The sequence below is a fragment of the Mustela erminea genome, chromosome 11 (assembly GCF_009829155.1).
Source record: "Mustela erminea isolate mMusErm1 chromosome 11, mMusErm1.Pri, whole genome shotgun sequence".
Lineage (NCBI taxonomy): Eukaryota > Metazoa > Chordata > Mammalia > Carnivora > Mustelidae > Mustela > Mustela erminea.
Genome location: NC_045624.1, coordinates 3,007,863 through 3,031,865, shown reverse-complemented (window position 1 = coordinate 3,031,865; position 24,003 = coordinate 3,007,863). Strand labels below are relative to the sequence as shown.

At 52.8% G+C, this 24,003-nt stretch overlaps 1 protein-coding gene across 4 annotated transcripts in view; it reads left to right on the top strand.

The window, feature by feature from the left end:
- The window catches only part of DPP6 (dipeptidyl peptidase like 6), an 854,966-nt gene that overhangs the window by 792,237 nt on the left and 38,726 nt on the right, over positions 1 to 24,003 (top strand). For all 4 annotated transcript variants that reach the window (XM_032304848.1, XM_032304850.1, XM_032304847.1 and 1 more), the window contains exon 16: positions 1,462 to 1,580. In XM_032304848.1, the coding sequence (XP_032160739.1) occupies positions 1,462 to 1,580 (119 nt within the window). The remainder of the gene's footprint in view (positions 1 to 1,461; positions 1,581 to 24,003) is intronic.

Sequence of the window (24,003 nt, the reverse complement as noted above, 5' to 3'; positions counted from 1 at the left end):
TTTCTGCTTTTGCCGAACAAGTTCCCCCGACTCACTTCCTCGTGTTGAAAACCGAGTGTCTCTCCTTCTCACCGTCATTCGAGTCTGATTTGGAGGGTTCGGTCTCCCTGGGCTTGATCGGAGGCAGGTCTGGTGGGGTGTGTGCTGGAGGCCGGCTCTGCCGTCTCGGCGCCCCACCCGTTGTGACCGGCAGCTCCGTAACCTCAGAGAAGGGGAGGGTGGGGGGTGACGTCAGAATCCTGGAAAGGAGGCCTTCCTAGGGCGGGTCCCTCTTCAGTGTCGACCCAGTGACTGCTCTGGCCGGAGAAGGTGGTGGACTCTGAGACGGGATCGCCAGAGGCAGAAATGGGGCAACTTGTACCTCCTCGGTGTTTCGCCGACTAGGACGTGACCGCTGGTGGTGGCCCTCACACACCAGCTGCTCTGTGCACACCTGAGGGCCCGCGAGGGTGACTCGGTCTGGATGGAGCCGACGCCTGGCTCCTCTCCCCGTGGTGGGGACCCTGGAGAAGCCCATTGGGGACCAGTGTGTCCCCTCCTGCCCACCAGGGCATATGCTGGCGGTGAAAGGCAGGCTCGGCCGAGTCCTTTTGGAAGGAAGAAAACTCTGGCAAAGCCGTGGGGTCCCAGGCTTCTCTGTGCAGCCGGGCATGTCTGTCCAGATAACGTAGCTCAGTTCGTCCCCCCGGGGTCGGAAGGTGATCAAGGTGCACCGCGTGCCTTTCCCTCTACCTTACACAGAGGCCGGAAGGTCGTCTTCTGTCCAGCATGAGGGATCGTCCTGCTGTAGACAGGTTTCCAGTGGGGCCCGGGGTCAGAGTGGACCCCTCCCCTGCAGAATGCTCGCAGGATCTTCCCCTCAGGCGTGTGCCAGGCTCCGCCTGTATCTTCAGGTTGGAAACACATTTCAGGCCTTCCTGATGTGACATTGTGCTAGACGAGCGTGGTCACGGGGTCCCGCTGCCCCGGCCCCACCGAGTGAGGAGCACCAGCTTTCAATGCCACCCTGCAGGAAAACCCACTGGGGTGCAGCCCAAGTTCAGTCCAGCCCGTGTCTCTGGGTCCTGATGCGCCCTACGCCAGCACCGGGCGCTCGGATACGGTCCTGAGGTGCTGAAAGCCAGCTCCTCTTCTCCAGAGGGCAGGGTACAAGGTACTAGATAGTGCATGAGCACTGCACCCCCTCACGCTGGGGGCGCATGGGCCTGATATAGGCGCAGGTGACCGAGCGCTCCCCTGGGGAGAGAGCGCGCCCCCAGGGAGCGGAAATGCTGTGAGCTCCTCGGAGTTGGGGGCCGCCCCCAGGATCCGAGTGTTGGGGCGATCTCAGGAGATGAACGCCAGGGGCCCAGCGCTCAGGCGCGGCACCAGGGACTCTGGAGCACGTGGGGGGCTCCGGGGCCGCCGGGGGTTCTGCACCTTGTCCGCGGGGCTCACAGCCCACTGTCTCTGCCCCTCCAGTGCCAGCACGGTGGGCACCTTCAACAGGCAGTGCCTGTCCTGCGACCTGGTGGAGAACTGCACATACTTCAGTGCGTCCTTCAGCCACAGCGCCGACTTCTTCCTGCTCAAGTGCGAAGGTGAGCGGGGCGGCCGGCCTGTGCCCAGATGTGCGGGGGCGGGAGGCCGCGAGTCCCAGAACAGGGGCAGGGTATGTCATGGGTCACGGGTATGGGGGACCGCCAGCAGGTGAGTGTGGGTCGATGGTGGGAGTGAGTCTCAGAACAGGACGGGTCCTGCCCGGTGGCCGGTATGGGGGACCGCCGGCAGGTCACCGCACCACCTCTCCGTGGGTCTTACACCTTCCCTCACAGTTTACAGCCCATCCGAGGGTTTGCACACCGTTAATCCCAGAGTTCAGCATGGTCCACAAACGGTCCTGGGAGTGGGCGAGTGAGTGCCTCCCACCTTGATGGACGTAGGCCGTGTCTAAAGGGAATAAAGGAATTTCACAGATCAATTTCTCGTGCATATTTAAGGATGGACATGATAGAAACAGTCTCCGACAGGAAAAAACAAACTATTCTCCAGTGACGTAATTCATGGATAATTTATCCCAGAGCGTTCCCGATCACACAGTCCGCACACACAGAACGGTAGCCACGTCCCACAGTGGGCAAACCAGCATTTTGCATCTTGCTCTCATATCCTAGAAAAACAAGGTAGGAACTCATGCAAAGGTAAGTGCCAGTGCACACGGCCGTTACAAATCATGTCTCCAAGAAGAGCCCCCGAGGTCACCTCCGAGGCGAGACGCCGCGGCAGGGGGACGGACCCGGCCAGGAGCAGCTCCGTCTCACGAGCCGTGGTGGAGAACAAGAATTTTTGCTGGACTCGGTCTCTGTTAGCCTCTGCCAGCTGCTGGCCAGGGCACGACCTCACCCTCTTTTCATGACTCCCGAAGTCTGGAGAGGCCCCACAACAGAACGCAGCCACCCTGGGCCACCCCAGTCTCACCCCAGACACTGTCCCCAGATAACAGGGTTGGGGCTGGGGGGGCCTCTGAAGTACAACTTTAGCCCCCCCTTGACCCCTCCAAGGCTATTACCGAACCCCGCTCTCCCGTGCGTGCTGGGGACCAGCCGGCCAGTGGCTGAGACCTCGGGAGCCAAAGCAGGAAAGAACCCGAGAGTCCGATGCTTCGACTGTCCACGGGGAGTTGCGTGCGCGGAGCTGAGGCGGAGCCTGACGGAAGCCGCGGCGGCAGACGGCCGGGACCGGGGCTCCAGGAGGAGGAAGTGACTGTGAAGCCCGCGGCGTCCTGACAAAACCCAGAAGGGCCGGATGGAAGAGAACGCAATGCAGAACCTCCCAGACGAGGATCCGGCATCTAGACTCCGTTTAAGTATTTAGCGCGTCGCCGTATCTCAGCGTCCGCGTGAACGAGCCCTCTGGTCTAAAGCATTTCTCTGTAAATATTCTTTTCGTATTAACCTGTTTCTGGCTCGAGTCACTCAAAGGTCCAAATTAACTTTGGCCTCTGAAACCTAATCAAAACCTCATTTTTAAAAGGGGGTTTTCTAGAAAGACTTGCGTGGTGCAGCCTAGAAAGGCCCCGGGTGCGGTGAGGGGGGACTTGGCCACCATGAAACTAATCCGGGTCCTGCCTCCGGTGTCCCCCACCCATGTTGCCGGTGACCGCCGCGGGGTAAAGTGTCACATGATTGTGCTGTCGGAGTCCAATCGCTTGGGGTCGTGTTGGGGACGACAAAGCAAGGAAAGGCTCCCGTGAAGTGACTCTTCAGATGAAGGCGCGGGTGAGATTCAGACTGGAGGGAAGGCGGGGTGGAGCACCAGAGGAGCCCGGGGAGCCCTGAGAGTGCATGGCGGGTCCCCACGGCCGGGGAGCCCCCGCCGGTCCAGCGGAGGTTTGTCCAATGCAGCAACCAACACGAAGTCTCAGCAGTTCCGCTCCCCCCCCCCGTTTCCCCGCAGCGATGAGCGCGGACCCGCCTGTCCGGCCCGCGGCAGCGTTTGTTAACTGCATCCCCCGAGTGTTTCTCCCACACCCCGATGCTACTCTGGAGACCCCGTGAGCCTCTGAGCAAACTAACGTCCCCACCCCTGGCCCTGCGGGCTTCCCTCGCCCCCCGCGGCGCCGGGCAGACCAACGTGGCCTCGAAGACGCAGCCAGAGTGGCCCCAGCAACAAAGAAGCCCCCCACCTGGGCTGAGGGAAACCGTGAGGACATTAGGGGGGTCTGTGGGAAGTGGGGGCAGGGAGCTCTGGGGACGCCTCACGTTCAGGGGCTCAGCCGTCGCTCAGGCAGCGTGACCCGCTCCGTCTGGACCACGGACAGGGCTGTGGCCCGAGGATTTAGAACCAGGACAGGGCGGACACCAACAGCCAGAACAGGTGCCCAGTCACAGCCGCGGGCCATCCGCACCCTCATTGTCACACGTCCCCTAGTCCCCTTGTCTGGTGCTTGTTTCTCCACTTCCTTAGCATTCGGTCTGTGCTTCCTCGAGGTCTGTCGTTTCTGTACTTCTGTGTGAGTTTTTTAAGACTCGACAGATGGAGAGAGCGCGTCCACGCAAGTGGACGGGGGAGGGGGAGCAGGCGCCCCGCGGAGCAGGGAGCCCGATGCGGGGCTCCGTCTTCTGCAAGATCATGACCTGAGCTGAAGGCAGACGCTTCACCGACGGAGCTCCCCGGGCGCCTCTGTGATTCTTAAATTCTTAATTTTAATTATGTAAACATTTTTAAAGGCATATGTTATTTTTATACTTTGGCACACGATAGGTTAAAATAGCACAGGTGAGCAAAGACACTTACCTCCACTCCCGACAGAGCGAGGCCCCTCCCATCCGTGCCAGCATCTCTGTCGACAAGACGTGGGTTTCAGACGGTCACCGAGAGCTTGCGTGAGGAACACCTGTAAGCGGGAAGCGGTAGGACCCGGTGGAAATGCGCCGCGTGTTTAATGTACAGATGTTTAGATTGTTCTCCAGATCTCGGGGGTCCGGCGGAACATCCAGAATCTGGCGTTATGATGTAACACTTTATAGCGATTTTCCGGGAAATATCCATAAGTTCCGGTTTGCTGGTCTTCTCACTGACCCAGTACGATGGCAGTGATAGAAGAGCCTCACACGCGTTCAGCTCTACGATTTGAAAAGCACACTCCTCATTTTTGGTGTTTATGTCCCCATTTCTGATTCCTTGTGATTTCTCCTCTTACAAAGAGATGTTAGAGCTCCCTATACTGAACGTACTGCCCCCCCTTCTGTGCTTTGTCTTTGGAGGCTCAGTGAGGGCTTGTCCCTTCCCCAGAGCTTTCCCCAGGCAAGGGTAGATTCTGATCGGCCCCTTGGAGGAGCTGGCCCAGGCGGCGTGGGCACCGCTGTGGGTTCACTGTCAGACCACTGCGCGTGACGGGATCTGGCGCTGATTCCTCAGCGGCCCCGGGGCACTAGCTCAGAAGCCTGGCTGCATGCCCACAGAGCTGGGACATCACCTTCAAGCCTTGGGCACCTCCTGTGTTCTCTTAAAGGAAAAAAGTAGTCACCATCTGTATACGTTTTCTGGGGCTGCTATAGCCCATTACCACAAGCTCAGTGGGCTTAGAGCAACAGAAATGTGTTCTCGCGGTTCTGGGGGCCAGAGTGAGAAAGCAACTTGTCAGCAGGCTTGGCCTTCCTGGAGGCTCCATGCCTCTCTCCAGCTTCTCGTGCTGCCAGAAATCGGTGGTGATCCTGATTGTAGATGCACCCGCCCCGATCGCTGCCTCCAGAGGCACTTCCTCCTGTGTCTCTCAGCCCGCTTCTGTCTCCTTGTAGGGACACCGACAGGGGGTGAGGACCCACCCATCCCGTCAACATCATCTTAACTCGGTTACATGGACAAAGGTCCTATTTCCAGACAAGGGCACGCTCACAAGTACTGGGATTAGGACTGCAACACATCTTTTGGGGGGACACAGCTAACCCACACCTCCCTTGTGTGACCCAAATCACCTTCTTCTGTAAGAAAGAGAGGAGAGAAACTCTGTCACTGTTTTTCTCAGGGACACAAATTTAAGGGCAACCCCATAAGACCTGGTGTCAGAGAAACGGCTGCACCGCTTTCTGGAAGGAAGACGAAGGGCTGCTGAGGAAAGCAGTGGGGTCTAAACCAGGCTTCCGGAAGACAACGCTGGCATGTTAGCAGAAGTGTGCATTTTCTCCAGAAAGTCTTCTCCCATGTTAGAAAGGGAAATGAACACTCACGCCACACAGAGCTTTGAAAAGTAGTTGGAGTTTCCTCCTCCCCAGCTGAAGTCAACCGTGAGAGCCACGGAGCCGCTGACTCAAAGAGCACCATTTACAAAATCTGAGTTTTACAATCATGGCCTGTGTTTAGAGAATTGGATTTTTCTCTTCAAACTGAATCCCGAGAGCATGATTCATTTTCCTTCGAGTTTGCCCTACGGACGCAGTCAGTCCTATTTCTAAGAAATGCCTGAACTCCACCAGGAGAACAGGACCTGTGCATGAAGCATCATTCGCTATTTCATTCCAGTTTCCTGTTTTAAAATTAATAAATCAACTTCTTTTTCTTGGAACCCAACATGGTATTCTTGCTTTTCTTCCTGTTCTGAGTGGAGCAACCTGTGTTAGGAATCCTGCGGCGGTTCTGGCCTCACCTCTCTTCCGTGTTAAGTTGTGATTTAGGAGCAACTTGCCAGTGGTTAAGACACTAGGCCATAGACTCAGCAACTTAATTTATCAAGAGAAACTTCTGCATCTGGAAGTCAAATTGAAATAAAATACAATGACATAAGCTTAAAATACAGTGAAGGGCTCTATCTGATTTTCTTCTTACTGTTAAGTGCTCGGGGCTGTTGCTGCCATGGAGAGAGAGAAGTCACAGAAGTGGACCGCAAGGAAGGATGAAATCAGACGGAGCTGGCCAGAAGCTGGGTCCCTCCACTTCTAGTTCTGTACTTGGGCACATTGGCTCGCCTAGCTGACCCCTTGTTTCCTCATCCTGGAAGCTAGGGTGGCGACAGCACCTATCTCACAGGTTGTTGTCAGAACAGAGGGAGATCACACACACACAGTGCTTACCATGGCGTCGTCGACAGCAAATGTGTAGTAAGTGACAGCTAATGTTGCAATCATTGTTGCCGTTGTCACCATCACCATCACAGGTAAGAGTGCCTTACCTGACCACCAGCCCCTGCCTCGGCATCTGGAAGGTGGGGCTAATGCTACGGAGGCTTCACCTCTGTGAAATTAACAAAGCAAATCCTTTACTCGGTGTTTCCAAATGTGAGTGGCCGTCTGATACCTCATCAGGTGGAGCCTGAAGCTCTGGGTCTGCCCTTACACTAGCAGGGTAGAAAGTTCCAGAAGTGACTGTGGTTGACAGAGCCACAGAACCTTGCATCACCCCTCTGTTAGGCACAGAGTGTTAGAGCCTGGTGGCTTCCGGAGCACGTAAGCCGTGGGAGCCCTCCACAGCCAGTTCTTGGCAGAACTTATGAAGGAACCAGAGGTTCTTACTTTCTCCAGTACTGGCTAATTTCTCTCTGTGTGTGCCATTTCCTCTCTCTGCCTTTATTCCCTCAGCTGCCCAGTGCTCACAGCCACCCTGGCCACATCTGGACCTCAGGGAATATAACAGGAGAATTGCTCACTGATGTGCTATGTTATGTTCTCCCTGAGTTGTAGTCAGAGCAAAGCCATGTGTGGCAGGGACGAGAAATAGGTGTTGACCCAACCCCACATCACTGCAAGTCACTGGCTACAGTGCTGTAGGTAAGAAGCAAGCTTTGGCCAAGCCCAGCTCGGCGAGGAGGAACGTCGTGAGCAGTTGATTGGTCATGTGTGCCACACGCAGCAGCGAGGGAAGGAGGGGGTGCCCACGTGCCACGAATCTCTTCCTGGAAGGAATGGAAATGTCTACTGATCTTGACACTGATACAGAAATTATCCTGGCGAAAGTTTGTTGCCCAGTGTTTCTCGCTGAATGATAGCTGTCGGCCATACAGGAGGAGAAGACAGCTCCAGATCCCTCCAGTGTGGCCCAGAGCTAATGCTGGTTCACACCCAGTCCTTCAGTGCACACCGAAGCAGGTGCACGCTTTCACACTCTGGCCCGATGTAGGCATCAAATATTCTCTTCCACTGACAATTCAAATAATTATAAGTAATAGTGTCAGAGCTGCAAAAATAATAAATCATCTGCATCCTTATGGACAAAACTGTATTATTAGCTTCAAACATATAGGGTGATTTCAATCCTCTATGACAAGATTTTGAAAGAGAAAAACACATGGTTTGCTTCCACAAGCTACCTAATCCTCTAGACATCTCTTACACCGGGTTTCCAAGGCACTGACCTGGGCTGCCCTTTCTAATTTTGAGTCTGTCCACGTGAATGTGGGGAGTCAGGCTGCAGGCTCCTTGGAGCATCGCTGCTCTGTCTCTGAGGAAGAACAGCTGTTCAGTGTCGCAGACCCTTGGAGCTACACCCTCTGAGGCTGTGGGTACCAAGAACAAGGAGAGGGATGCTTAGGGCAGGTTAAATCATTAGTATAATTTACATGAATTCCTTGGAAGATGTTAAACTCAACAGTAAATGCTGTCAGACTCCAAGCAGAACCCTCAAAAGGAGCCCTGTTACTCCTCCTCAGTAACAGCCAAACAAGTATTTCCCTTGGGGGAGAAACTTCTCACTTTCCCACCGGACCCCTTCATCACCAGCAAGTGTCTGAGCTGGGCCAGTACCAGGGGACAGGGCACTTCAGACAAAATAAAGTCTTTCCTGAAAACGTGCTCCTTGAAATGTCCATTCAGTGCAATTGTAACAGCTCCATGACCCGCATAGTCCTTCCATGCCCACTGCCCCGACTCCAGCGAGTTGAGAGCCTGCACCCGTCAAGTTCCCTTCACGCTCTCTCTCCAGCCAGCCACTTCGCTCTGGGCCACCACATCACATTTCCTAAAGTGTCTTTTTCTTCAGAATGACTTCCAGAGCACATACATCTCTCTCCTTTCCTCAGTAAGTGGTGAAAGACACAGAAAATGAAAAAAATAAATGGCACCACTGGGTCATCAAGAAGGGGGATGCCAGCAGACAAAACACTGAAGAATTTATGGAAAGTAAAAAGAGATAGATCACGTCGAGAGTGAAAGCCAAAGCCTAGGATTCATAGCACAGTTCATGAAGGACATGATTACCCAATAAGTAAGTAAGTAAGTAAATAAGTAAATAAATGAAACCAACAAAACTAAAAGACAACCTGCAGAATGGGAGATGTTTGCAAATGACATATGCAGTAAAGGGCCAGTACCTAAAATATGTAAAGAACTGCTCTAACACCCAAAAAACAAGCAGTTAAAAATGGACAGAAGACATGAACAGACATTTTTCCAAAGAAGACATCCAGGTGGCCAACAGACATGTGACACAATGTTCAACATCACTCATCCTCGGGGAAATACAAACAAAACCACAATGAGACATCCCTTCACACCTCTCAGGACGGCTCAAATCAAAGACCCAGGAAACAACAAGTGTTGGTGAGGATGAGGAGGAAAAGGAACACTCATGCTCTGTTGGTGGGAACGCAGACTGATGCAGCCACTATGAAAACCAGTATGGAAGTTCTTCGAAAAGTTAAAAATAGAGTTACCATATGATCCAGTAATTCCACTTCTTGGTACTTACCCAGAGCATTCAAAAACACTAATTGGAAAGGATCCATGCACTCCTGTGTTTACTGCAGCATTATCTACAATAGCCGAATTATAGACGCAGTCCAAGGGTCCATGGACAGAGTATGGGTAAAGAGCTTGCGGTGGGTACATACGGTGGAGTACTAAAGAGTGAAGAAGAATGAAATCCTGCCATTTGCCATGACACGGATGGATCTAGAGAGTACTAGGAAATAAGTGAGTCAGAGAAAGACAAATGATGTATGATTTCACATCTATGTGGAATTTAAGAAACAAAACAAATGAACAAAGAGACAAATGAAAGAGACAGAATGAAAATAAAGGCAAAGCAAGAAACTGACCCACAGAGAACACACCGATGGTCATGGGGGGTGGGGAGGGGGGCATGGGGGAAACAGGTGGAGGGAATGATGAGTGACTCGTCTTGATGAGCAGTGAACACTGTAGGGAACCGTGGAACCACCACGTCATGCACATGAAGCTCATGCAACGCTGCGTGTTAACTGCTCCAGAATTACAATTAGAAGCTAAATTAAAGGGGTAAACTGACTCAAAAGCTAAATTAAAGGGGTAAACTGACTCAACAGAATGTTTGCCCTCCCCTAAATTGTTTTAGTTTAAAAGAAAAACTGAACAGAGGAATCAATCATTATACGCCCTGGTTTTCCAAGGAAGCACAGATGATGCCTCACAAAGACCTGTGGAGGCCTGATAATCATTTTCAGAGCCTTTCCTTCATTCTCAAAAGCGTCCTTGTTCGGGCAACATTATGAACAGAATCCCACCAGACAGTAATCTGGACATCCAGCAGCGTCGCCCAGAAGACCACAACTGGACAGAGACAGACCCTCAAAGAAATCTTGAGAGCTATGGATAACAGTTCCGAGAAATGCATCTGCCGTGTGGAGGTTCTTGGAGAGACTGGGAAGAATAAAAGGGGGGAAATAAGCCACGATACACTAGAAAAAAATCCCGCCAAGCTCTGAATCATTGGAGAGGAGAGAAGTATTGGACGTCTTACAAGAATGTGAGGAAGGAGCTGACGTTAATTCCTTTGAGTGAAGCTTGATAATTCAAAGGTTCGAAATTACATAAGGTTACAGGGAGGGGCACTATGGAGGGTTTTTTCTTTTCTTTTGTCTTTCCTTTTCTCCTTTTATTTTAAATACTTAGGGTAGTGTCAGACTTCTCAGCTGCAAAGCTACAGCTGGGAAACAGTGGAAGGACTTCTGTAGGAGACTGCTGATGGAAAATCATTTGTTACTTTTGTCCTGTCCCTGCTGAGCTCTTGTTCAACAAATGGGCAGGAAAGGGAACTTGGGGGAAAGTGGGTGCACAGCCAAGGACGCCCTCCACAGAGCAAAGAGGCAGTACACGTGGGGGGAGGAGGGAATGTTTGCAGACCACACACCTGACCAGGTGTTCATGTCCAAAATGAGTGTGGGCTGGGAGCCACGCCCCCACCCCTAGTAGGGCGGCTGGAGAGCTCCGAGGGAGCAGATGTCCCCCGCCCCATCGGTAGGTCCCCAGAGCACACACTTGACGTTCTACCCTGTTTCCTGGATTTCTCTCCTTTATTTTAATCTTTATTTTTACATCGTTCTGCTTTTCCCACCTAATCCTTTTAAGCCAGTTTTATTTTATCTCTGTGTTTATATCTTCTCTGCCTTAAATCCCGTTTGCCCCAGACCCAGGGCAGAAAAAACACCGTCTGTGAGGGGGGGACAGCTCACCAAGTGACTGGTAAACGGAACCCCACCCTCCTCGGCCAGATCCAGAGGCGCCTACGGTCGGGTCGGAGCGCCTCCGACTTGGCCCTGCCCACCCGTTGTCAAGTGCAACGTTACAGGACCTTCGATAGACAAAACAGATCAAAACGAAGTCTTATTGGCATTATAATATTTTATTAGTTTGGAAGAATAGCACCGGCTTTCCAGGTCAATCCAGGAACATGGTGAGACCGCTTTGGTGAGCGGTGAATTTGGAAATGATAAATTCGAGAATGCCGGTCATTCTTGCCCCGACCAGCTTCCGTGTCCCGAAATTCTAGCTACGTCCCACAGAGCCACCGCCCCTGCTGCTCTCTCCTCTTGGAAAGCCACTGCTGGAATAGATGCCTGGGATGCTCCTAAACCCATAAAACTACTTGCCTGCCTCTCCTCAGCCTGTCAGATGTCTACAACCCCCCGTGTCCGAGCCCATGAACTTTCTCTGACCCCCTCACTTTCTCCTTCCTCTGAGAGCCTCTGTGGCCTCTGTTAGGCTGTTGTGTCTTACACCTTCCCTCCTGGGCACTAAGCTCCCCAAAGTCAGGACCTGTTTCGTTGGTGTCTACGCAGCCACGCTATCGTAGACTGGATGGCCGTGGAGTTGATACAGGTGCGCTCCCTGAGCCCAGCCCCCACGAGGACGCCACCGTGTGTGCTGGAGGCGTGGGGGCGGGTGCAGGCCCTCCTGGGCTGGAGCCCGTGGAAGGGCCCATCCTCCCCTCCCTCCCAGCTCATCTCTGCCTGCATCTCCTTCGCCTGTACCAACCCCCTTGGCACTGTCTGTTCCCTTACCCTGCCTCAGTTTCCCCTTAGCACATCTCCTAAAGGAATGAACAAAAGCCACACTGAAGTGCTACACTCAGAGGCCAACACAAACTGAGTTCGAAGTCAGAATCATACTCTAGAACTTCCCAGAAAAGAACTCATGTGCCCTTTTTAAAAGTTACGAAAGCTACCCGTCTTGATGTGGAAAGCCAAGATATTCTTTATTATTTCCTGCCGTTGCTCATGAAGGTACACCCGCAGGATATGAAAGTGCAAGCACCGATTTCCTTGTTTAGGCAGAAATGTCGGAAACAATGAAAGAGGACCCTAAGCAAGAAAACTGTGCAGATTTTAAATTCTATCTGTAACACGCAGCAGGTGGGTCTGAAGGAATTTTGCAAGCGGATAGAGACTTTGTTGGGCAGACCTGACATGCGTCTTCGGAGGAAGCCCTGGGACCCGTGAGGGGGTTTCAGGGAGTTGGGTCGGCACAGAACACGAGGAAGGGTGGTAAGCTCTGTTCTAAGGTTCTAGCTGTGTGTGCCCTCCATGTCCACACCATGACAGCGGAAGGTCCTACCAGGAGTTCTCCAGGCGGAAACTAGGTGGCCAGTGACGGAGATGTCCTAGGAGGCTCCCTTTGGGCTCTTGGGGACTCTGTGACCTCCTGTTCTCACAAGCGTGCAGGATTGTTCTTTCCCCAGACTGACACAGCAGAGAAGCTGTAAGGAACATGCCAGCACCCACGCGAACTGGGCACCTTCTCCAGACATCGGGTATCTCCGGCCACATGCGATGGTGCTTATCTTAACACAGAAGAACTTCACACACTGAGCGATCCCAAGTACACTGTGAATCCCAGCTCATCTCTGAAGTCAAAATTCAGTATGGGGTCAATTTTATGGAGTTGTCCTTTGTGGAAACATGGTGATTGTCAGCTAATGGGATGTGACATCTTCGAGACTCATTAGCAGCCAGCGAGTCCCAGGAGGTCACGCCGTGGCCGTCCAGGGTAGGCTGGCCTTTGTTGCCGCTGCCTCCCACGCCTTGGACAGGATGTGACTTCAGCTCTCTGATGGTGTCAGGGTGTCATTTCATGGTCTGGATTTTTTTTTTAAAGAAGATACTCAGACAAAGTCCATTTTATTTTTCCACTTCGTGGCTGTTTGCGAAAAGTTTGTTTTCTAGATGGAGATAAGAAGGCCTTTGCTCCGGACCAAAAGAATCCTTACCTCAAGCCACACCGCCGGCCTGTTTTGACCCCCAGCAAAACAGCCGTCCCTGTCTCCCACCCAGGTTCCCACAGCAGGTGAGGTCTGGGGTTTAAACCAGGGAACATGACTTGCCTAGCAGAGATGAGTTACGAGTATTCGATTGGAAATATGTCCCTGGCCCTCAACAGAAGTTTCCATCCTAGATAAGGCCTCAAAAGAATCCATTCCAAGCTTAATTATTGATGCTGAGGGAAAAGAAAAGGAGTGTTGGAGAAGAGACGCTTGTCCAGCCCCGAGCTCCTGCTTCTCCCCTTCCTCACTGCTGGAGAACACTAGCACGCGCAGATGCTTAGGGGCGCAGGGACAGAAAGTCCGTGAGTGAATCCCACGCTGCAGGTTCTAATGGGGCGTGAGGGCCCTTTAGGGCGCTGGAGAGAACACCCCCAGACTGAGAAGAACAGCTCCTCCTCAGCGCCAAGCGGTCGCCGCCATTCTGCCAACGCTGATTTCTGGATCTTACAGTATTTCAACAGAACTTCAAAACCCATATTTTTATACAAAGATCGAATTTCCAAATGTTGGAAACCAACTACAATTTGAAACACGTTCCTTTTGGCTGAGCAGAGCATGAGCGGGCCAGAGCTGAACCATAGGTGACCGGTCCGCGACGTCTGCTCGAAGCAGCACACCAGATCGCCAAGGGGAGTTTCTTACCAGTTCTTGGCCCCAGTTATGAGCTCCCTCTTGGTTATCACTGAATAACAAAGCTTAAATAGCCGGGAGGAGCCATAAGAGAAGTGGGTGTGTTTCTGTCTCAAGGATCCAACCCTGGACACTCATGAGTCCAGGAGACTTTCTAAAACTGATCTGTCGGAATATTTCAAAGGTGCTGGTGCTTACTCCATACTGTCCAGCGTGGTTGAATAAGGCAGTTTTCATATTAATAAATTCTTCTCGTTATACCATACCATAAACTGTCTTCAAAAGTGTAAGGCCGTTTACCACGCATCCTGTTGGCTGTAAATTCATCGTTCTTGACTGCTTCAGGGAGCTCTTTGGCACCGTCGGTGTCCGCCGTCGTTGACTGGAACCTTCGGTCCACGGGAGGAAGAACGTTCTCACAAAACGTAGTGCGGTGATTGTGAATTCCACTTTCCTTGCTCTGTTGTTGAGGAATCCAAGGCACAGAGCTGTTGGTGACTCAGGCAAACCACCCAGCCAGTCGGTAGTAGCAGCGGCACCAGACCCCACGCCATGTGGCCGCCATGTTGGTGCTTCCGTGAACACTTCTTCCCCGTGGGTCCCGCTGAACGTGACGGCTGGCTGTCGAAAGTTTTGTGTGCTTGGCACCTGGTACCCAGTGAAAGAATGAGAGGCAAACCTGGAAGATTTGCTAAGGAAAAAGGTGACAAACAAAGCTCAAAAGTCACATTTTTATTCTCGTAAGTTCTGTCCGTGTCGTGCACACCAGTGCCGTAGCTTCAAACATGGGATGGCTCACGTTTGTGTGAGAATCTAGAGGATGTGGTTTGAGCCACTTGTCCTACTACCACGAGGGGATTTGCAGGCTAGTAAGGAGCCAAGGAGAGACCAACAGTTAGGAGTCGAGCCCATACCCAGCACGTAAATAAATGTACACTCAGTGTAAGAACTACAAATCATCGTGTAACGCGTGGGTGACGCCGACCCCCTATGTAACACACTCAGGACAGTGGGAAGTTCAGTACATCAACAAAAAAGCCAAAATGGCAGCAGAAGACGGAGCAGGGGCAGAGAGAATTGAAAAATGAATTTGAAAAAGCAGAAGTTCTTACAAAGCTCTTTTCGGGAATGTGGTGCCGAGTAAGTCAGCAACTGTTTTCTCTCCAAGGAGACAAAGTAGGATCATCCGGTTTTCTTTCCTTCTTTCTTTCTTTCTTCTTCTTTTTTTTTTTTTTTGGATCATCCAGTTTTCTTAAAATAGTCACATTCAAAGAAAAATGAGCAGAGACACCTGGCTAAATGTTACATCTGCTTTCGCTTCCATTAATTTTTCCCCCAGGAGCGGGTATTAGATCTTGTTACACAGCCCTTGGCTGAAGATACAGCACTCGAAACACATTTTCAAATCCGCCTGTTTTATCCTCTGTGGCTGTCAGTCCATACGGGGACATGAAGTTAGGGAACCCATAGACAGAGTAACACCCACCCTGCCTGGTGTCCTTCTCAGCAGACTCATTACAATGTCAGGGAGAAGCCCGTTCGCCCCCGCCTCGTTGCCCTAAGACAGGTTCTGGCTTTCACCTCCCTCCGCCGCCCAGTTCAATTATTGAGCAGCTGCTGTATACCTCTAGGTGCTAAGGAATCAAAGAATTGAACAGAGGTCCTGCCTGGAGGGTCTCGTGCTGAGGGAGGAATGTCATTTCGTGCGATCGGTGCTGCTACTGAGCCGTGTACAGGGGTTGGGAGAACCAGGGGAAATCCTCTCTGTGCTGGGAATTTTGCTGTGTGTGAATAAGGCATCGTCCTTGACCTCAGGGAAGTCACAGATGCATGGTGACGCGCTGCCTAACAAAAACTCGGAGATTCAGGCCCTAGAGGTTGCTCTAAGGGTCCCGGAGTTCACCGGCTCCGTTCTCGCGAGCAGAACCGCTACCCCCTCTTACACATGAGACTGTTAACACACTTTAGACATCTTGCCCAAAGCACATAGTTAGGGGCACGGGCAGGGCTAGGATCGGTATTTCCTCCACACCTGAATTCTCCAGGAGCCCGTGGGGACCACTCTTGTGATCTCCTGTGCACAGGGACAAGCGACCATTTCAGCCGATGGCTGCCCTCCCAGGGCTCCTCCCGCGGACGCATATGCTGAGCCCTGGTGAGGCTCGGACACAAGAGGGCGCTGCAGCCCTGCATCTTCGTACCTGCCTTCCCAGGCCCGGGCAGGGTCGGGGCAGAGCGGGCATTTGCCAGTGCCTGCCGCCCCCTCCAGGGTGTAAGCCACACCACCTGCAGGGAATCTGTCCCCCAGCCAGAGGGGCCACAGAGACGGAGCGGTCCAAGCTGAGAGTCTCTCTGATGCTTCCCGTCTGCGAGATACTGACCGCAGGCCAGGATGGGCCAGGATGGGCAAGGCAGAGGCGCTGGCGAGTAGCCCAGAGTCTAGGGACCTTAACCACATCGTGAAACCCATCAGGCGACCAGCACGGGAAGGAAGCTGACAAGAGCCTCGGCTGGGATGGGCTGTGTCACCGCGTCATGGGTGTGAACGGGCCCCCATGCTCCAGGAGCCCGCCGTCAAGGGGACGGACGTCACCAGCTAGAGAACAACAAGGGGCAGAACGTAGCAAATTATTAGGGAAAGACTCTAAAAGCTGTAGGTGGCCAGGAAAGAGGGAGTTTGGAAACTGGTAAAAATGGGCCGGGAGAATGGCAGGTGGTCCTTCACCAAGGAGGAAGCTACAGCAGTGACTTCCTTATGCCGCGGCCGTCTTGTCTATAAAACTGAGATAATTAGAGTACCTGCCTGGTAGAGTGGTCATAAACCTTAAATTATTTATTATTCATAAAGTACTCCTAGCAGGACCTAGTAGCAGTAGAGGTGACGATGTTACTGTTCTTCAGCATGGGTGACGTTATTGGTGATGGTGATGGTGATTACAGTGTTATTGGTGACTGTGATGATGGTGGTGATGGTGACGTGACTATGGTGATGAGGACATTATTGTTGATGATGGTGCTGTCGATGAGAATGGTCCTGTTACTCATTGCTAATGATGTTATTGTTGATAATGATGACAGGGTTATTGATTATGATGATGACGGTGTGTTGATGATGACGGTGTTGATGATGATGATGGTGTTGATGATGGTGATGATGATGATATTACTGTTGTCATTGTTGTTGCCCTAGCTCTGACTCACACCTAAGAGGGGGGGGCCTTCAACTATTGTCACCTTTTCCCTATAGTGGGAAGTACTGTCACCTCTTATTTCTGATGACTGGTGATGTGAATTTACATAGAGGTCAGTTACTAATAGCTATTGTTTCTATTTTGTGCAAAAATCGGGCCAAAATGACGAAACTTTATCATGGAATGTATCTTTAGGCAAAGGACTTTTGTTTACTTTCTGAGCATACAAAGAAGTTGGTAGTGGCCTTCATGGTTAGCTGAAGTGGATATTGAAGATCTGGGCCAGGATCTGGACCTTTCTAGATAGTGTGGAAGGTGTCCACATCTTCATGCAGAGGACAAGAGGAACTCTGTCCTCAGAGCACTCAGCCCAGATAGACCAAATCGAAATGAAATGAAAAAACACACAAACAATTAATCTCACTTTGCCTGGGCAGACAGACCACCACATCCCCAGATCTTAAGCGTAACATCAAATCTCTCTCCCTTGAGTTCCCAGCTGCTACCAAGGGATGTTTACATTGCTAATAATTATTAATAACCGCTTCCATCCATTTCACGTTCGCATTGGCCAAGAACTGCAAAGAAGGTCAACTTCATTTAGTCCTTACAAACAGCATAGCTGTCCACGTTTTATGTGTGAGGAGACCAGATCCCAGAAACCAAGGGCATGTGGTTTTACGTAGGTGAGCTCAGGCAAGATGAAGTTATGCTCTTACCTGAGAAGTAAAGTTTAATGCATTTATTGCCAAAATGATCATGATCTGTAGGCCTGGGAACAGAAGAGTCCTTTGAACTTTCACGTGACTTGGAGCCCTTGTCTGTAATCCCCGCGGGTTTCTAATGGGAGTGAGCGCGGGATACTGCCACAGGCACAAGCGCTCAGAGGAAGTCTGTTCTGCTGGTGACCTGCGTCTGTGCTGTACCTCTTTGGCTTAGGGGTGTCTCACAGTTTAGCCAAGGACATGTATATGGGAAAGTATCTCTGGGGGAGGGGAAGAAGGGAACGTCTTATGCAAACAGGGTCCGTGTGTACCATATGTGGCTTTCCTGACCACAGGGTAAGACCTACCTCTAGGTCCCTGCCATGGGTTGAATTGTGTCGCCCCCACCCCACTCCTCAAATAATATATTGAAGTCCTAACCCCCAGTGCTTCAGAATGTGACTTTAGGGGGTATAGCTCAGTGGTAGAGCATTTGACTGCAGAATGTGACTTTATCTGGAAATAGGATTGCTACATGTGTAATTAATGGAGATGATGTCATTCTGGAATAATGTGGGTCCTTAATCCAATAGCTGGTGTCTTGTAAGAAGAGGGAAAGGGACAGACACGCAGGACAGAGGTGCCATGTGACAACAGAGGCAGGTAGACCAAGATGCAAGACCAAGGGACTGGCTGGCCACCACCAGAGGTGGAAGGACCCTCCCGGGCAGGTTTCACAGGGGACCTGGCCGTGCTGACTCCTGCCTGTCTCAGACTCCCAGCCTCCAGACCGTGAGGCAGCAAATTCTGTTGTCCCAAGCCTGCCAGATGTTGGAATTCCATTATGGCAGCCCTGGAAAACTGACACGGTCCCCAAGAGCAGCTCCTCCAAACCCTCCCTCAACCACTTAAAACCCCACTCCGACTTATGACCTTCGAGCAGTGGTTCTCCAAGAGTAGCGCACAGGCTCGGTTACACATGCAGATTCCCAGGCCCCATCACAGCCTGTGGAACTGGAGACTCGGGAGATTCCCCCCCCTTCCGCCTCCGCCTTTCCAGGTCCTCCCGGTGATCTTGGTACCGCCGGAGTTCAGTAGAGCGTGTACGCAACACCATCTCCTGGCTTCCAAGATAGACTTCTCCCACTCAGTTTTTTCTGAGATCAGCCAGCACCCTACCATCTCTACGATCTTATTTAAATCCAGGGGTCCGTCTTACCGTCCCTGGCGCCTCAGAATCCACCGAAAATAGTACCCAACATCCATCCACAGCGCCTGCTACTGTCTTGTTGAAGAAGCTACAGCGGAGGTAGAAGTGATCCCTGGTGCTTGTGTCCTGGGCAGCGGGAGGGTGACGAGCACCATGAGACACACCGTGACCTTCGGGAATGCTTCCTGGGGGTGTTTGAAGCCCCCGTTCTTCTGTGATGATCCAGGACAGCCTGAGCCCCAGCCTCTGGGTCCCACCGCTACTTAGTTACCGTGAACTTCACTTCCGCCGCTTCTGTCGGCCTTTCGGGAGCTCTCGAGGCTGCGCTTCTGAGACGCACCCCTCACTTAGAGAGGGGCCCGGCCGAGGGAAGGCATGCGTTTGGTTGACTCACTTCCTTCTCTCTTCTGGAAGTGTTTCCCCATGAAGCATGCCGACTCCAGCTCCCCCGTCCCAGCCCACTCGGGGCACTGAGGCTTCGGATAAAAATAGTGTGCAGTTCGGGGGCTGGCGTCGAAGAGAGAACATCTGTTCTGCCACACTTTAACAACACGGCTGCTACAGCAGGAGAAGATTAATTAAAAGTGTCACTCATGCGGCCGTTCCCGCGCCACCCCACGCCTCCTCCGCAGAGCATTCATGTACGTGCCGTGAAGGATTTTGTGGTGGCGTCCTCCCGCATTGATCCCGTTTAAGTGACTCTGAAGTGCTCAGGGACATGACAAAAATGAGAAAAATTGGGGGAGGAGGTTTTATTTTCAGAGTTTTTAAAGCGTGAGTTTTAGTAAAGCACCGTGGGTTGGTGTGGATGGTACACACTCATACGCACACGTAAGAGCATGTGTGTACACACAAGTACACGAGCACACGTGCTGGTGTGTGCACATACACGTACACACGAGCAGGTGCACACATGCACATGCACACAAAAGCAGGTGCACTCTCACGTGTACCTGTACCTACAAGCAGGTGCACACACACACACACACACACACATACACAAGCATGTGTGCTGGTGCACGCACGCTCACACGTGTGTTCATACGTTCAGGTTCTCGCACATACATGTACACGCGAGCGGATGCACACTCTCACACAAGTACACATGCATGTGTGCTGGTGCTCACACATGTTCATACGTGCAGGTTCTCACACATACATGTACACAGGAGCAGATGCACAAGTATATGTGCGTACATGCAGGTGCACACACGTGTCCATACATAGGTGTGCGTGCTCGCACATACATGTCTATACACGCAGGTGCGCACACAGGCTCACATGTGTCTACCTCAGGCACACACAGGCTATCACACACACAGGGACTTGCACACACACAGATGCGCACACTCACACGTGCACCCACACATGCTCACACACACGTGCACAGATTTCCTCTCTTTCTGTACAAGTATCACTGCCCTTGTGCTTCTCCCCAGTGCTGGGGAGGGTTTCTAGAACAACGCCTACCCAAGGGCCGGCATCTGTGTGGGGTTTTCTCCCTTCTTTTCCCACGGTTTCCACCCCAAAGCAGAGAACGACTTTAATATTCACATGCACACAAGATCCCCCAAGAAATCTTATCCTTTTTATAAAGTTGTTCATTGATTTTAAAAAGCGTTTCGTCAGGGCTCCGCTAACTGGGAGCTCCGTGTGCTGAGCTCCTACCATCCCTGCGCCCCGGGGCTGGGGGTTTAGTTTGCCGAGATGTACGCGTTCGCCGAGACAAGAACTCGAGAAGGAGGTGGTGAGACAAACGCAGTAAAACCATCATTAAATGGTTCAGAGCACTAAGGGCTCCCGGCCGGAGGGTGTCAGGAGAACTTGCAGAAGCACAGAACGGCGCGGCAGAAGGACGTTTAAAGAGCCACGAGTCCCGGCCTTTCATGACGTGCCGTAAGCCGCGGAGCCCTTTCTTCAAAAGGAAACTCAGTGGGATACGAGCATAGAAGGCGCAGCCCTCAGAGGCTCCCGGGGCTGCCCTTGAAAACCTCTCTCCCGTTCTGTTGCCTCATCTCCCAGATCAAATGAACGCGGGGGCACAGAGGTTAAGTTCGAAGAAGCGTCCACTAGAAGGAAATAAAGGAGCCCGTGAGCAACAGCGAGGGCGGTGTGTTTGCCTTACTTACGGGGACAATCTGGAGGTATTTCTAGGCAAGACGCCAGCCTGCCACAGATACTGAATAATCGTGAACGTGTTCTGATGAGAGGATCCCGCCTGGAAGCCTCTCAAATGCCCCCAGGAATACGGTCTTGCTGTGGCCGATGCCTAAGAAATCTACGGCCCTGTCTTTGCTGGGAGGCTCGGCTGCTGACCATCGACGCAGTCGACAAGCTTGCAGTACCTTCGTTACAGAATTTAGCTCTAGATTATCTCTGGCACTTTCTAGAAACCAAAGCTGGTCTTTCAAACAGGTAACCGGCAACTGTGAGGTTATCAAAAGAACGTGGCACAGCCACGGCACTTCTCCGCCCAACTTCACGGGTCCCCAAGGGGCGCATCCCGTCGACGGATTCTGTATCCGCCATTTAACCAGCAGATAGCCACTGGCCACTCACTGTGAGTAAGACACTGAGCATGTCCTGTGTGATACAAAGCGGCGTGTAAGAGAGTTTCCTAAGTGCCAAGTAGGCAAGAAGAGATTGGGCATGAGTGTACTGTGAGCGCTCAGATTAGAACGCGATCTGAGGGATGCCTGGAGGGCTCCGTCAGTGGAACATCTGCCTTTGGTTCAGGTCATGATCCTGGGGTCTTGGGATCGAGCCCCACTTCGGGCTCCTTGCTCAGTGGGGCGTCTGCTTCTCCCTCTCTCTCTGCCCCTCCCCCCCGCTCACGCACGCATGCTCGCTCACTCTCTCAAATAAAAATCTTAAAAAAAAAAATGCGATCTGAGCTTTGGCTGAAATTCATCACAGTACTTCCGGAAACACAGATGACAAGGATGGGCATCGGTGAGGGACATGGCGGTTCCCGGAGCCGTGGTGGGGATCCGGACGCAGCCGTGCTCGGCACAATGCGACAGCCGCTGTACACTGCATCATTTCTCCCGCAGTTTGCCTGATGTGGCAAACAGACGAAGCTGAGCTCCTTCCTTCACACCGTGGACTCTGTGAATTATGCCGAACCTCGCAGACCTGCGCCCCAGCTGATGCCCACAGGGCAGGATGCTGTGTCGTCAGTGCACATAATTCCTGAAACCTAACGCTTAACGAGTCAACAGCCCCGAGACACTCGCCGAATTTCCAGCCCTTGTCACCAGCCCTGAGCGTCCCTCGGTTCCTAGAGCAAGAGGTTAAGCGCAACTGTACAAAGTTAACGTGACACTTCTCACCATCGTTGGTGAGCGTGTAAAGCCGCGCACTGACGTCTGTGAACTGCTGAGTGATGGCCCTTAGGCTGCCGCGTGGAAGTGGGGTCTCATCCAGGGTCCCTAGACACACGAGGCCGGAGCCACCCTCCCACCCACCCGCCGGCGGCAGAGACCCTCACTCCGTGCAGCCGAGAGGCAGGGAAAGGTGACACGACTGTGTGCACGGTGTGGGTTTCACCTGCGTGCACGCGGTCTGCCCCACGAATGTCCCCCGAGGAGGTGGAGGAGGAGGAGGAGGGATGAAGCCGAGCGCGGCCGCTGTGAGTTTCGCTGTTGTTTATTCTGATGACTCTTCTTGTTCCGGTTTTGTGTCCTTCGTCATTGCTTCATTTCTGTCTGTAACTGTCCCTCTCCCGCCATCCGGTGAAGCAGGCGTAAATTCACATTCTGACGTGAATGGCGCCGAAAGCCAGAAATGCAGAAACATTTTTTGATTTTCCATTTTGCAAGGCTGTTGCGTAATTCGGATCTTTTCCTTTTGTGATGTGAATGCCCGGCCCCCGGCGGCAGGGACTTGAAGGTTCAACACTACCGTCCGTGCTGGTCGCGAATCCACTCGCTTCCCTCACTTCTGTCCCCCCAGGAACCACATTCGTGTGGAAGTCAGAGGTCTAACTTGAGTCAAGTGGTCTCTGGCACGAACCAGGGTTTTTAAGAAGCCTGACGTTGATTTTCCGCGGTCGTGTCTTTGGAAGCCAAGGCTGAGCAAACGGCGCTAGCTTTCTCCGCCGTGAGCGCAGTTCTGGCCCCGGCTCCGCACACCGGTGCTCTGGGTGCGTCTTCCGAGGGTCCACCGGCCGTGAGACCGGCTTCCCCGCCAAGGACTTCAGACATGTCAGGACAGGACATGGAGAATCACAGTCAGTGTTTTTACACTCTGCGTGGGTGTCCGTGCAGACGCGTACGCGGCATGAGTGGAGGAGTGTGTTAGCGTGAGCGTGAGGCAACAGACACGCACGTACGGAGCTGGATGTTTGATGTGAAACCTCCATGCAGAGAGGAGTTTAGGGTGAAACATAACCGCGTGGTTTCAGAAGCATGTCCGAGGTCCCAGACGAACCCAGGCGGGCCACATACCAGAGGGGCTGGTTGAGAAGGAGCAGGGGAGGGATCCTGACTCCCTTCTGCCCTCCTTGGCTTCCGCTTCAGGCTGCAGACAGACGCCCCTTCTCGGCACAGGTCTCAGGGCCCCTCTGCCGCGTGTCCCCGTCTGCATTTCAGAGGGAGGCCCCAGGGGTACGTTCCCATCTCCAGAATGGGGTGCGCCGGTCTCCCGGCACGCTGGGAGGCTGAGGCAGGGTCCCTCCAGCACCCAGCACGGCGCCGGGCAGAGGGAAGGACCCCCAGTGCGCTGGCAGCAGCCTCCCCCCAGAGCAGACCTTGACACCCTCGTATTCTGCACGGAGGACCCAGACAGGGAAAGTTGCAGAGCTGGAACCACCAAGTAACAGGGGGCGGCGTGGCCGCCAGAGCAGATCTGGCCACGTCCGCCCTTGGGGGAGTCAGTTTGCTGACTTCCCAGCCCCCCACTCCGCCCGCCGCGCTCACTGTGTGGCACCAAAGCCTACGTCTGTGTGTGTCCGTCTTCCCTGCTGGACTCCGAGGCCCCGACAGCGAGTACTTTGTCTGCTCTGGCTGCTTCCCCGGGACCTGGCAGTGTGTCTGGCGCATCAGCGGTGTCTCTGTATGTTTGTTGAGCGGAGTTACAGGCAAAGGAGAAAGAACCCAGGAGCAGGAGTCGTCGGAAGAGGAGCAGCAGATCAGAGTCCTGATCGTTCTGCGGCCCGCGGAGCAGAAAGCCAGGCTTTCCGGATTTCCGTACAACGCTCTGTGCGCGGTCACAGAGCGGCGGTGCCTTGCAGACACAGAATAGCAAAGGGCTTCCTACGGTTCAGAGCAACTCTGCTTTGTAC